The sequence below is a fragment of the Ostrea edulis genome, chromosome 5, assembly GCF_947568905.1.
Source record: "Ostrea edulis chromosome 5, xbOstEdul1.1, whole genome shotgun sequence".
Taxonomy (NCBI): domain Eukaryota; kingdom Metazoa; phylum Mollusca; class Bivalvia; order Ostreida; family Ostreidae; genus Ostrea; species Ostrea edulis.
Genome location: NC_079168.1, coordinates 78,647,827 through 78,663,495, shown reverse-complemented (window position 1 = coordinate 78,663,495; position 15,669 = coordinate 78,647,827). Strand labels below are relative to the sequence as shown.

General features: G+C 38.8%; 3 protein-coding genes across 3 annotated transcripts in view; 2 read left to right on the top strand and 1 right to left on the bottom strand.

The window, feature by feature from the left end:
* Window positions 1-15,669, top strand: part of LOC125649680 (uncharacterized) — a 219,428-nt gene that overhangs the window by 70,441 nt on the left and 133,318 nt on the right. The gene's annotated exons all lie outside the window — the stretch shown is intronic.
* Window positions 2,998-4,605, top strand: LOC125652460 (alpha-2Db adrenergic receptor-like). The gene has a single exon (XM_048881680.2). It carries the CDS (start codon window positions 3,305-3,307, stop codon window positions 4,520-4,522), a length of 1,218 nt encoding a protein of 405 aa, XP_048737637.1. The 5' UTR covers window positions 2,998-3,304; the 3' UTR covers window positions 4,523-4,605.
* On the bottom strand, window positions 7,485-13,180 carry LOC125652799 (uncharacterized). Its single transcript, XM_048882202.2, has 3 exons — window positions 13,113-13,180; window positions 11,653-12,297; window positions 7,485-9,242 (listed from the first exon to the last, which is right to left on the bottom strand). Exons 2-3 carry the CDS (start codon window positions 12,281-12,283, stop codon window positions 8,629-8,631), a joined length of 1,245 nt encoding a protein of 414 aa, XP_048738159.2. The 5' UTR covers window positions 12,284-12,297; window positions 13,113-13,180; the 3' UTR covers window positions 7,485-8,628.

Below are 15,669 nucleotides of genomic sequence, written 5' to 3'. Positions count from 1 at the left end.
AACAGAAGATGAATGCTACATAGGAATTAACATTACTTCTAATTGTGTAAAACACTTAGCTTAGTGCCATTTTATTCTGATCATTCAAATGTGGCCACTATGGCAAGCCCTTGTATTATATATTCGAAAAATAAGATATCTCTTTTAATTAAAGAGATATCTCTTTAAAAGGAGAGATATCTCTTAATCTTAATAGATATCTCTCTAAAAAGAGATATCTCTTTCACTGAGAGAGATATCTCTTTCACTTTGAGAGATATCTCTTTCACTTTGAGAGATATCTCTTTCACTTTGAGATATATCTCTTACATTTAAAGAGATATCTCTTTCACTTTGAGAGATATCTCTTTCACTTAGAGAGATATCTCTTATACTTTAAGAGATATCTCTTTCACTTAGAGAGATATCTCTTTCACTTAAAGAGATATTTCTTTTACTTTGAGATATCTCCTTCACTTAAAGAGATATCTCTAAGAATTCCTAGAGAGATATCTCTCAAAGTATAAGAGATATCTCTTTAATCGTTGAAAAAGAGATATCTCTCAAAGAGAAAGAGATATCTCTTTCCAATATTTTTATTAGTTTGAATACTTAAGGAATTCTCCCTAAAACGGAAGCCCGCCAAAGCAAATCTTACCATGATGGCTGGGGTGTTGCTAAGACGCGGAACGGAAAAGGAAACGAAACGGAAAATATATTATGCAATAATATTATGAGGAGGTCAACATTTTGCAAAATCAAAAGGCTTATTATGAACAAGGGATGCAGAAATTACAGAGAGAACAGGAAGTCATCCTCAGAATCCACCATTTCATATTGATACCTCATACTAATGCATTATGTATTTTTACACGGTGTATTCTGTGGATGAATTCACCAACAGGCGCTTGCTTAATAATTTGCATAGTAAGTTTTAATAAAAATATCAAGCAAGCGCCTGTTGGCACAATCTTTTTCCCGGCTTTGGCATTACACCCCCCCCCCCCCCCCCCCCCCCCCCCCCCCCCCCCGATTTTGACCAGTGGCAGATTTAGCCCCATAACATTTTCAAATTTAAGGTAATTCGCGGTATCTTGTTTCGGAAAATGTACTAAACGATATGCAATAATCTCCTCCACTCCCGGAGAAATAAATGACAAAATCCTTTGATTTCTTGAATTACTTTATTGGGAGAACTTAATTTTTTCCAAAAAACCCTTAAAATTTGGGTCATTTGATTAATTTCACCTTATTAAAATGATAGAAAATAGGGTAAATGACTCAATAGGAGAAATATTTCAAGCCCCATAAAATCTGTAAAATCCAGGAGTGTCCGGGGGATTCGCCCCCTGGACCCCCACCAGGGCTTCACCCTGGACCCACTGCCTCATAAAGTGGCGCCCCCCGTAACTACAATTCCTGGATCCGCCCCTCCAGTGGCGGATTTAGAGGGGGGCGCAGCCGGCGCGCTCTCCCCCTAAAATTCTCAAATTTAAGGTAAATTGCGGTATCTTGTTTTGGAAAATGTACTAAACGATAAAAGAAGCAATAATTTCTTCCACTCCTGGAGAAATAGATGACAAAATCTTTTGATTTCTTGAATTACTTTATTGGGAGAACTTAATTTTTTCCAGAAAAACCTTAAAATTTGGGTCATTTTATTAATTTCACCTTATCAAAATGATAGAAAATAGTACAAATGACTAAATAGGAGAAATATTTCAAGCCCCATAAAATACATGTATGTAAAATCCATGAGTTTCCGGGGGCTTTGCCCCCTGGATCCCCACCAGGGCTTTGCCCTGGACCCACTGCCTCATAAAGTGGTGCCCCCCGTAACCGCAATTCCTGGATCCGCCCCTGGTTACATCATTTCAATGACAATGCAACAGGGACAAGTCATTATGATCACCGTGAGAAAAATCTAAAGAGATATCTCTTTAGGTTAAAGAGATATCTCTTTTTGAAAATTTAAAGAGATATCTCTTTTAACATTGATAGAGAAATATCTCTTTACGCTAGAGAGATATCTCTTTCTCTTTGAGAGATATCTCTCTAGCTTTGAGAGATATCTCCCAAGCGCAAAGAGATATCTCATTTGTTTAAAGAAAAAGACAAAGAGCGTAAAAAGATATCTCTCTAACTTACAGAGATATCTTATTTTACGAATAAATAGTAAAAGGGCTTGCCATAGGCCACAGTAAACACTGCTGATGGCGGAACAACTTGTATATGAATAAACTGGTCACCGTTCTGATGCAATGAAGAGCACCGAGAAGCAAATTATCGCCCTCTTCCATTGAATTAATGCTTTGGATGTGTGCAATTCATTTAGAGAGAGTAATTAGTTATTAAGATTTATTTTCAATATCTTTGAAATTGAATTGTTGCTCTCTTTAAAGGAAATGATGTGCTCATTAATGCCTTATACAAAATCGTTGTAAAAATTAAAGATATCTTCAATTGAATTAAAGAGATCATCAAAGCTCCAAATTAAATTTTGCGAGCAATAGTTCCACCACATTGATGCACACATCAATTTAATTGATGAAAGCAATAATTGAATTGATGTGTGAATACAATGTATAGAAGCCTTTTCAGACATGGACCCAGAAAAGTTTCAAAGGGGGGACCCACGTCTATCTTTTCTATCGAATCCAAGAAAGGTGGGAGATGAAGACCCACAAATGTCAAAATATTATCTATTTAAAAAGATCCTCAACTAAAGGGTGAAGGGGGAGTTGCAATCCCTGTAACCTCCCCCCCCCCTTCCTCCAGATCCTCCGCTGCTCCTATGTGACTTTTTCCCGACAAATTGATCTGTTTTGAATAATGCCAGGAGTGTTTGACTTGAATAAAGGTATTTATAATATCCCACTACAGCATTCCTAAAATTCCGCCATGTACCAATGCACTCTGATAGTACAACTGAACTTTTGTTGTGTGAGAAAACGGTTCTACTTTCATCAGGACTTCTCCACGCCTTAGCATTTAGAAAACTTGCAACACCAAGGAAACAAACAGCACTTCATTTGTACAAGCGATAAATTATTGTAGACACATCGGACGGTCACATAGAAATCGGAAATTCGAGAGCTACTGACATGCCTTTAGTGCAACCGGACATGCACACTATAGGTTACTATTACGTACAGCACTGACACACTTCAAAAGAACTCCCCGATTTCAAACTCTTTAAAAGCACGTGTATCACTCAGGAAATCTCGGATCGTTTTTAAGGAGCCTACTTTATCTAATCCTTTCACTTGATACGAGACCGTCATATTCGGCGACAAAGATCTGTTGATGCATAGGATTCGGGGACATGAATCTTGAGACGTGGAATTCCGAACTGTCTGATTACCTGGTCGGAAATAACATAGTGTTGTGCCTTTATTTGATTCTTGGAGTCTTTGGAAATGGCTTGGTTATCTTGATCTATGTCTTTCGGATGTCTAAGAAGAGCGACGATCGTTACTTCATCCCCTCTCTGGCGGCTGTAGACGCTTGTTCGTGTATCATTGGATCCTCATATGCGTTGGCCCTGAATCTTCTGCCTGTGAGATTTCCAGGGAATTCCCTCTGTCGCATTTTGTGGTTCTTCAGCCAGGCTTCAACCATGTCTGGGGGAACTTTGCTTATGGTCATTGCTTTCCAACGATACCTGAAGGTGTGTCGTCCGTTCTTCAAGAAGTGGTCTTTAAAGATAAAGAGAATGGTAATTTGGGGAACAGTCACCGTTGCCACAATACTGTCAATTCCTACACTATTCTTGTATGGGGAAATTCGCGTGGTAAATGAAAGTTACAGTTCGGACAATATTACGTTGGTGGGGTACCGATGTGGTCACAGTGGCAAGGCGGGGGCACTGTTGGGATACAACGTGTTTCTGTTCGTCTTTGCTGTGTCTGGTATAATCGTCATCACGATTTGTTACATCTTCATTGGGAAAACTATCTACAGTAAGGTCATGGTGTACCGAAAGTCGTTAAGAGGAATGAAAACCATTCCTCGACCTGAACTTTCAGTCTCCACCATTTCTGATATAAAACGAAAAACCAGAAGTGTTGAGACATCTGATCCTCACAGTGTAGAAAGGGGAGAATTCGAAGAAAATCCTAGTAACCTGCATGATCATGAAAGCAGTGACAATCAAAGACCTCGCCCAGAAGATGAAACAACTTGCACCAAAAGAAAATCTCAAGATATTTTATTAAAAGCAAACTTTCCGGCTATGAAGTACCACTTTCGACACTACAGATACTCGTACATGTTCATGACGATCACAATGGTGTTTGTGATCGCATACTTGCCTCGAATAGTTATCATGCTGCTCGAGTCTGTTTTTGTGCAATCGTTTTGGAGAAAACCCGACTCGGTTATCATAGGACTGCTGTTTTTGTACAGACTGTATATTGTTAATCATGTGGTTAACCCCTTTATCTATGGATTCTTTGATGCCAAATTTCGACATGAAGTAAAACGTTTGATTTGCAGACACAAATCCGAGTCCATTCACCCAGACAGCCAAACTGGTCGATGAGAGAGTGAAATTCAGTTTTTATAAAAGGATGTATTGTTTGTACATCCCGACAAGACATCCTTATATTAAACAAAGGGAACGTGTTAGTTGTTACATGCCTAGAGTTGGGTGTTGATTAACGTGATAGTCAATATATTCACTGTTGATCTTTGTAATATAGGTTTCAGTGTTAAACAGTGAAAATGAAGTTATTAATTTGATGTTTTATCTCGGGACAGAATTACATAGGAATACATACAACTTTTAGAAATTTCTCATCGTGGAGATCCGGGTTAGAATAAGTCCTCATAATACCCCCTTTCTTGTCGTAAGAGGCGATTAAATGGGGTGGTCCTTCGGATGAGACGGCAAAAACCGAGGCCCCGGGTCACAGCAGGTGTAGCATATGATAAAGATCTTTCCCTGCTCAATGGCCATAATCACCGATCATATCCCTAAATTTTGCAGCCCTTCACGAACAGCGGTGACGTCTCCATATAAGTGAAATATTGTCGAGAGGGACGTTAAATCAATCAATCAAAAAAGTACAATATCGATCTCTGAGATGGATTTCTATACGATGAGACCTCAACGGGGAATTTGGTTTTTCGATGCCGTCATCTACAGATTCACTCGTCATTTCAGGTTTTGTGACGGGGAGACATTTGTGATATTTAGGCCTATTGTGATCACCGATGTTCGCTTTACCTCAGGGAATATGTGTTATATCCTACAACTCATGTGTCACACTCTCTTGATATTTGTTACCAAGATCCGGGTTAGAATAGGTCTTCAGTACCCCATTCTTGTCGTAAGAGGCGACTAGATGGGGCGGTCCTTCGGATGAGACCGCAAAAAACGAGGCCCCGTTAAAGATCTCTCCCTGCCCAAAGGCTGTAAGCGCTGATCATAGGGCTAAATCTTGCAGCCCATCACCAGCAGTGGTGACACCTCTTTGTGAGTGAAAGATTTTCGAGAGGGACGGCAATCAATCGTGCTGGTACGGTAGCATGTACGGGATAAAGTATAACTGTGTGAGAGGTGATGCGAGATCTCCTACAATTCAAAGTGTACTGATTGCTTAAAGGCCTGTACGACAAAGTGTACTGATTGGTTAAAGGCCTGTACGACAAAGTGTACTGATTGGTTAAAGGCCTGTACGACTTATTTTTATCAGTTGACTTTAATCATGTATATAGCACCGAAGAATCTCACAACGATACTACTGTACATTTCTATAAGTTGTAAGCCGGTAAAATTCGAATATAGAAAAGGCGAAAATGCTCATAATGTACTTAATTTAACCATAGTAAACCACAGAGTCCTTTTATCCGCTCTGTTCACACACACACACACACACACATTTATATGTATATATATGATTTAAAAGAATAAATGATCAACGATCAGTTCCTGATATATATATATATATATATATATATATATATATATATATATCTTATTCTCAAGAACCACTGGCCATGATAATGTGTATCAACATGCAAGCATTCCAATGTAATGCAGATTCATAATTTATCAAATCATGGCCGCTGAGGTAAGGATAGGGCTAAAATATGCATTCAAAGTTTTACATGAGAAAATGCCCGCGTACATTTATAGGAAATTTTAAACTTTTCTTTTTAAAAGTCGCAAAACCACAGTATATCATATATTGACTTGCAAACATTTCCAAGTTGTGTGGACTTGGGAGTTTTGTTTTTCAAAATATGGACCCAACGTCTAAGGATGGGACTAGAATAGGGGATCATATGTTACTTAGTACATGAATATGGACAAAAAGTCATTTAAAAAATATTCTCCAGAACACAATCCCTATGTTTTGTGGATTAAAAGTCAGGCCCAAAAAAATCGTGGAAATAAAAGGGGTTAAAAATCTGATGAACAGCAGTGGCGGTGTGATTCAGGTGAGCATTTTGGCCCATATACCTCTTATTTTTCTATGGTTGTTTATCTTTTCCTTCCCAATTATCTATTTTCATGTTCGATACACTGTTCAATGAAAAAAAAAAAACACCCCACTAAATCTATCTCCCAGAGCATGTCGGATTAAACAAGTTTCGCTGTTCACCTGACTTCGAATCGCTTTGATTACCTGATGATGTTGCAGTCCAAAGAAGTATCTTATTATCAGAATCCGACGATTGTTAGTGTTAATTAGTTATATTTCTTTCTATGTAAATTTGGTATTCCTCCACAGTCCTCGTTGATCACTTGAATATCGAAGCCCACGTTTTTAATGAAAGGTGAAGATAATGATCAATGAAAAGTGAAGATAACGAACAGTGATCAATCTCAAAACTCCTGTAAGCAATACAAAATAGAAAGTTGGGCAAACACGGACCCCTGGACATACCATAGGTGGGATCGGGTGCCTAGGAGGAGTAAGCATTCCCTGTCGACCAGTCACACCCGCCGTGAGCCCTATATCCTGATCAGGTAAACGGAGTTATCCGTAGTCAAAATCAGTGTACCAAATATGGCCTAACAATCGGTATGAAACACGTCAGACAACATTTGACCCAATGGTAGGTTGTAATGGCAATGCAGATCGTTATAACGACCATAGAATTTGCGAAATGATGACTTTAAACGAGACTGTTGGAACCCCTACACCATCAACTTGTTTGTCAGTAGCCTGTTTCCATTTAAAAACTGACCATAAGCAGAACAAGCTCTAGCTTCAATGGATGCCTTCAATTTCCCTCGTAAAATGTGCGAACTAGAGCAGTATCTATTAATGTCTGACCTTTGCAGCGACTATACACCTCCGGGTGTATACTACACCAGGGACCTAGGTATTGACAAGACGATACAGTGCGAGTCCCTGACAACATGTAGTCACATGGACGAATCTTGTCCCTTTACATGATGTCTTTATCTTGCAAACAGCCATTTCATACATGCATACATTCATGTACATTTTCTAAAGAGGACATATTTATTTTAAAAGTTACCAAACGCATTTTCTTTAACTGTTTCTCTTTTATTCACAATTCAAATGTTCATCAAGAAAACAGAAAATTAAAGTCAGTTGCGTAAGAACATTCGAACGAGAACACTTTCAGTAAAACTCTTACGAATGAGTTAAATTGATCACAGAGCCACATGCACACAAAAAGGTGAAGATAGGGAACGGTGATCAATCTCTTAACCCCAATAAAGAATAAGGAATTGCCAGTAGGGCAAACATAAACCCATGGAAACACCAGAGGTAGGATCAGGTGCCTAGGAGGAGTAATCATCCCCTGTTGACCGGTCACATCTGCCTTTAATCTTACATCTTGATAGGGTAAATGGAGTAATCCGTAGTCAAAATCAGTACGCACAGAACGACATAACAATTAGTATGTGATATACGGTATCGGACAGTATTCGACCTAACGACATATTGTGTTTGCAAATGAGATCATTAAAACGACCGTAGTGTTGTGTACTATTGACTATTTGCACTAAATTGACCTGGATTGTTCTAGAAGGTTATGTTTACTTGTCATTAACACCTGTGATCGAGATTGTTCTAGACTAAGCTATTTTTAGTAGAAAGATTACGTAATGGTTGCATCATCGTCTTTCAAGAGTGTACTAGAAAATTCATTCCTATTATATACATGTATACACTGAAATTCTTAAGATAAAAAAAAAGCTCTCGTTAGACACATTTTATTCATTTGAATTTTATTTCCATGGGAACTACGATTTTGGATTATCATTTTTGTGTGCTTGTATTTATTATTCACCTACTGTAAGTTAGTATTTTGCTATTATTACAATTATCTTTCAATTATTAATTGTAAATAAATCTTATTTAAAATTGTTTAATTGGATTTTGTTAGTAAATTCTGCTGCGCTATACTAATGGTTTGTTCTGACCCATAACAATAGAATATTCGAAATGCTAATTTCCAACGGAACAGTTAAAACCGCTTTAACATCAATTTATTTGTCAGTAGCCTGTCTCGGTTTGAAAATTGATCATACGCAGAACATGCTCTCACATATCGAATCAGTTGAGAGCCATAAACACCATATGCAGGTGATAATGGGATAGTGCTACATAAATATCTGGTCTTTAATTTCCATTTCGCTGATATGCCCGATTTTTACTGTTAAGGTGTCGCTGCAACAGGTGGAGGATTTACGCCAGCAAGTGGCACAGAAACTGTAACAATTTTCCTCTGAAAAAACATCCACATGACCTTTTTGAATGTAATAAAACCCCTCCCGATGACGCTTTCAAAGTTCATTACTGGCGTGTCTAAGATTTTGACTAGCTCCCACCCAAAGGTTCCTAGCTGAGTCACAACGGGTTCCCAAGCTGTGTCAAATGTTGTTATGGTTGTAATGGTTGTATCAATTTTACTTTTCATTTTTACCAAAGAGTGATATTGGACCATCGTCGCTTCATAAATGGGAGTGTTGTCGTTCATTTTCGACTGCTCCTTTTCAAAAAAGAATATACAGTTCTGGTTGATTGTCATATTTGTAGTGAAGAGGTCACTGTCATGGAAAGCACTGTTGTTTTGGTCCATAAACACTTCCACCATTCTCCATCCACTCCCAAGGTATTGTGACGTCACTCCTACCCAGTCCATCTCTGTGTTCCATTTCCTGTCCATCGCCGTCGTCCATGTGATTTTCATAGGAATTGTAACACACTGGTAAACATAACGGGCAGAAGTTGGGTTTCGTGGGATCTCCAGGAAGATGTCCACTCCTAAAACTGTAAGATAATAATGATAAAAACATATTTTTAAAACAAAAAAAATAACGATGAGACTTGATCTAAGATCCTATGTTGTGGGTTTTTGGTTGGTTTTTTGGGGGGGAGGGGGTATTGTTTTATATTCCTTTTGAAAAGTGTTTACTTGTCATCCTCTATAGGTAACAAGAGCACTGCAAACGGTACATAATACGCCCGTGAAAATGCTTACATAGGGTGTTTTCTTAAGCCATAATTCGTAGAACCTTTCTTCAGGTAGTATCAGCCGTGACATACTTTCTTTGCACTTTTTGTGACAAGTGGTAGATGGACAAACCGAGAGTTCTGTGTGTAAGATATTTCCCCAAATTTGACCAAGTTCAACAACTTGTAGATATTCAAAGCATCAAAGAAAATTAAAAATTGTTGAAAATTAAAATCCTTGCACTATTCACATCTTTAAGTTATTTACAAAGGTCCTCGCTTCTAACCGGTGAGAGGAGTGAGGACAAACTATGACCTTTACTCAATATAATGTTTCCTCCAAACGGACCGAGTCCAACGACCTAGCTATAATTTTCTCAAAAATCGAGGAAAATCAAAATCCTTGCCACACGCAAATCTTCCATACCCATTTATACTCTGTAAAATAAGAAGGTCCTAACTTGAAAACTTCGGAAGGAAAAATAAAAGACAAATCATGTACTCTTTATGAAATATTTCCTTAAAACAGACTACGTTCAACAACCCGTAATTTTCTCAATAAATGGGGGGGGGGGGGGGATCAAAATCCTTCCATACCCACACAAATATTCTGGTCCTCACTTGAAAACTGTGAACGGAAAAACAGACAAATCATGTACTCTCTATGTAGTAATTCCTCAAAACTGTCTAAGTTCAACAACCTGTAATTTTCTCCACATGCATATCTTCTATACCCATATAAACACTCTGTAAAATAAGAAGGTCCTCACTTGTTTTGAACATATTTCATTGTACATATATGATATACAAAAGGATCAGAAACAAGTTCAAATAACTTACGAGTTCTCCTCCTCACTTGAAAACGGTAGAAGGAAAAACAGACAAATCATGTACTCTCTATGTAGTAATTCCTCAAAACTGACTAAGTTCAACAACCTGTAATTTTTTCAATAATCAAAATCCTTGTCAAGTGCATACCTACAATACCCATATAAACACTGTAAAATAAGAAGGTTCTCACTTGAAGACTGTGGGAGGACTTCACCATACATATCATGTACTCTCTATGTAATATTACCTTAAAACGGACTAAGTTCAATAACCTGTAATTTTTTTTTAAAATTGAAGAAAATCAAAATCCCTGCCACATGTACATCTTCAATACCCATACAAACCTTCTGTAAAACAAGATGACCCTCACTTGAAAATTGTGGGAGGAGTTCGCCGGACAAATTAAATGTACCTTCCATATAACAATTACATGTATTTTCAAATAAAGGGGCAAAATTCCTGCAAGAGAGGACGAAATGGATCAAATTTTCAACATGATCCTAAGCTACATAAGTTTTAGCTTGATATGTGACAGAAATGAAATTAGATACAGAAAACCCCGAACGGACGAACGTACAGACATCGCTGTACCATAATAGCCTGAAGACAGACACGTACAAAAAGTCACCAGTTGCCTTAGATTTTTCAGCCACATTCAACAATTTTTCATTTATCTGGTGGCGCCCAGTTTTTATTGGTGGAAGAGAGAACCCAGATACAAAGTACCTGGGAAGAGACCACCGACCTTCCGAAAGTAAACTGGTAAAACTTTCTCACTTACCGGCGCGAGCAGAATTCGAACCCGCACCGACAGTGGTGACACCAGATTTAGATAAAGCATCACAAAGTGGTGCTTACGACCGTATCAGGTAGGGGTCCTTTATCGTGCCAACACATAAGGCGACATGGGGCTTCTGTTTTTCAAGGTCATATTCAAAAGACCCATGACTTTCACTTCTAATGCTGCGGGCTACCCGCAGTCACTACCTACGTCAAATATCTTAGACATTTCTTACCGTGGAGATTCGGGTTACAAACCCCTTGCTTGTCATAAGAGGCGATTTAATGGGGCGGTCCTTCGGATGAGACCGCAAAAATTAACTGAGGCCCCGTGTCACAGTAGGTGTGGCACGATAAAGATCCCTCCTTGCTCAAAGGCCGTAAGCGTCGAGCTTGGGCCTAAATTTTACAGCCCTTCACCGGCAATGGTGATGACTCCATATGAGTGAAAGATTCTAGAGCGGGACGTTAAACAATATGTGATAAATCAATCATAGATTTGACGCAGGCCGAGATCGATAACCAACTGGTTGCCAAGCGAACTCATATTTACTACGCTATGGCGACAATTCACATGCTTTTTTATGCAATTTGATTAAGTAAGATAAAGATTTACTCGTTTCTGGACTTTGCCCAAAGAAGCACATGTTCGTGGAACCTGTGCTGCCAGAGAATCCTGCCGTTGCTTTTGCTGTCGTTGATGCTTTCACATTTTGGGAGTTAAAACCTGTTATTTCTATGCACACAAGTCGAGCACCGTTTGCCGCCTCCTGCGAAATCGTCTGGAAAATGTGGTTGGAATCGGCAATGGTTTGCGACTCAGATCCTAATCGGAACAATCCATACGTAAATACTTTAGAGGGCAAAAACGACTTGACGACCTTTAGAGACCATTGCTGGGGTTGTTCGTCTTCCGGTAATTTCCGACAGATTCCTTGGTACTTGTGTGTTTGTTTGACATCACCCTTGACATGACTATCGGCTGTATACGAAGAGGGAACAACTGAGAATGACACCAGACGATATCCAAGGTCATACAGTGACCCCAAGGCCATGTTGTACACATTCACGTCTAATGTGGTTAATGACATGCCCTGAACGGGCATGAATCCGAAGTCCGACTGTACCACGTACGGAACCAAGAAGTTTTCCATGCGGTATTCGCAGGGAGGACCCAGGTAGGGCGGCTGCGGGGGAACTTCAGCCACCATCTTGGGATCGGAGATTTGACTTCCACTACATCCCATACTAGAATCTCAATCTGAAAATAAAGTAAAGCTTCAAAAACCAATGCAGGAAAATGAACGATATTTCATGTGCTTCAGGTTGAAAATAATTGATTCTTCGTGAATCTCGTTATTGTTAGAGCTGTGAAATCATCTGCTACTTTCTTACCACAAGTTTCGTAAATTATGAATGTTTCTTAATAAACACAACAAACTGAAAAGTGAAATCTACTGTGGTGTAAAGCACCGTCTTTGTTACACAGAAACAGGTATGAAATATCAGTGTTGGTATTTCAAACTTTTGTGGGACTTTGGGTGAGGATGTAAATCTGTGTTAACGATTGGAAAATCTTCAAGTGCTTTACGCACGTCTGTGCTGATCCCTTATCGTTAATTAATGAAACATGGTTCGACTCAGGCATCATGAATTCACGTTATCTTCGTTTAGTGTGAGCCTCTGACATGTACATTTTCAGCCATTTCCCGCTATTTGATAATAGCTGGACAATACAAACTACATAAGCCATTTGAAACGTTGTTCCTTTCCGCAGGTCATCGAAGAAAGTAGTAGAAATATGGCGTCGATTAACCCATTTGTTCAATGGAGAAGGATACCAGATGTTTCAACAAATGTCTTCACTCTAAATTTCATCATCTTGTAGAAATCTTGCATCACAAACAAGAATATGTCAACAGAAACAGGTCGTAATTCAAGTCTATGAAATGAGCGACCCTTTAAATGAATTTGTTGCCGTCGTGATGACAGCCGAACTAGACCACAATCCCTAACCCGATGTTTGTCCAACAAATGATTACAAGCAATTTAATATAGGCAAGGGACAACACTTACTTTGAATCACCGGAAGTCCACTGGATTTCTATGTCCTACCCTTGTAGGGAATTATGTCTTGTTTTTTAGTTGTCACTGGATACCACATTTAAAATCTTACAGCCGTTTGTCTATTGCATATGGCATGACATGTCGTTCATTGTTCAATTGGCCGAGTCCCTAAATTGGGCATTTAATTTATTCTTTATTTCCCCTTTACAAAACTGATATAATTAATACAATCCAGTATAAATACAGTTACGAATCGAAAGTTATCATTCAATGAAAAACATACATAATATACCGTATTAATTAGAGTTACAATTTACCGTTTGCGGTAGTCTTCTGGTTAGAGCTCTAACAGGAGACCCGGGTCTCAGGCAGCGGCAAACCAAACACGTTTAATTAACATAAATAGTGAATTTTCTCTCGCCACGAATCCGGTATTACACTTAAAAGTAAGAGTAACAAGTCTTTCAGATATGATTTTAAAGATGGAAGCCCCGTGTCACTGCAGGAATAATCCGTTGACAAGTTAAAAAATAACCTGACTGCTACAGCTGTAAACACTATGTATGTCGTGACTTCTACAGCTGTAAACACTATGTATGTCGTGACTTCTACAACTGTAAACACTATGTATGTTGTGACTTCTAAGGCTGTAAACACTGTATGTTGTGACTGCTACAACTGTAAACAATGTATGTTGTGACTGCTACAGCTGTAAACTCTATGTATGTTGTGACTGCTACAACTGTAAACAATGTATGTTGTGACTGCTACAACTGTAAACACAATGTATGTTGTGACTGCTACAGCTGTAAACACTATGTATGTCGTGACTTCTACAACTGTAAACACTATGTATGTCGTGACTTCTACAACTGTAAACACTATGTATGTTGTGACTTCTACAACTGTAAACACTATGTATGTTGTGACTGCTACAACTGTAAACAATGTATGTTGTGACTGCTACAACTGTAAAAACTATGTATGTTGTGACTGCTACAACTGTAAACACTATGTATGTCGTGACTTCTACAACTGTAAACACTATGTATGTCGTGACTGCTACAACTGTAAACACTATGTATGTTGTGACTGCTACAACTGTAAACAATGTATGTTGTGACTGCTACAACTGTAAAAACTATGTATGTTGTGACTGCTACAACTGTAAACACTATGTATGTCGTGACTTCTACAACTGTAAACACTATGTATGTCGTGACTGCTACAACTGTAAACACTATGTATGTTGTGACTGCTACAACTGTAAACAATGTATATTGTGACTGCTACAGCTGTAAACTCTATGTATGTTGTGACTGCTACAGCTGTAAACACTATGTATGTTGTGACTGCTACAGCTGTAAACACTATGTATGTTGTGACTGCTACAGCTGTAAACACTATGTATGTTGTGACTGCTACAGTTGTAAACACTGTATGATGTGACTGTTACAGCTGTAAACACTATGTATGTTGTGACTGCTACAGCTGTAAATAATATGTATGTTGTGACTGCTACAGCTGTAAACAATGTATGTTGCGACTGCTACAGCTGTAAACACTGTATGTGGTGACTGCTGCAGCTGTAAATAATATGTATGTTGTGACTGCTACAGCTGTAAACACTGTATGTGGTGACTGCTACAGCTGTAAACACTATGTATGTTGTGACTGCTACAACTGTAAACACTGTATGTTGTGACTGCTACAGCTGTAAACACTATGTATGTGGTGACTGCTACAACTGTAAACACTATGTATGTTGTGACTGCTACAGCTGTAAACACTGTATGTGGTGACTGCTGCAGCTGTAAATAATATGTATGTTGTGACTGCTACGGCTGTAAACACTATGTATATTGTGGCGTTTTTCCTACAGCTGTTGATTTCTCTACAAGATGGGAAAATCTAGAATGGGTTACAATTAGCAAATATGGAAAATCTATACCTACTAACACATACATTTTTATTTGTTTTGTTTTTTTACCTCCCGTTGAGAATTTTTCACTCACATTAAAACGTCACCAGTTGTAACCACACATTTAGACCTATGCTTAGCGATCAGGTCGAAGCAGTGAGGGTTCTTTAACGCACCTCGATACGAGACCTCCGTTGTTAAGGTCATATCCGAAAGACCCGTGATTCTCACTTTTAATAATTCCGAGCGTTCGGCGAAGGAGCAATCACTACCCATATTAACGTCTTAGGTTTAAAGCGGTCATGGCACAATCGAGGCTCGCGAACTCATGACCTCCGGGTTACGAAGCGAACGCTCTACCATTGAGCTACCGCGACCGGTCGGTACACATGGACGCTTTATACATAGATGCTTTTGCGTATAGAATGATTAAGTATGAAAGGTGGAAATAACGAACAGTGATCAATCTGATAACTCCTATAAGCAATACAAAATAGAGAGTTGAGCAAACACGGATCCCTGGACACACCAGAGGTGAGATAAGGTGCCTATAATTTTGGTCTAACTGAGAGAGCATACAGGGTGTTCGGTTGTTGCATGTCACAGATGAAAATGAAATGAGAAACCGGAAGTAACTAAACCAGG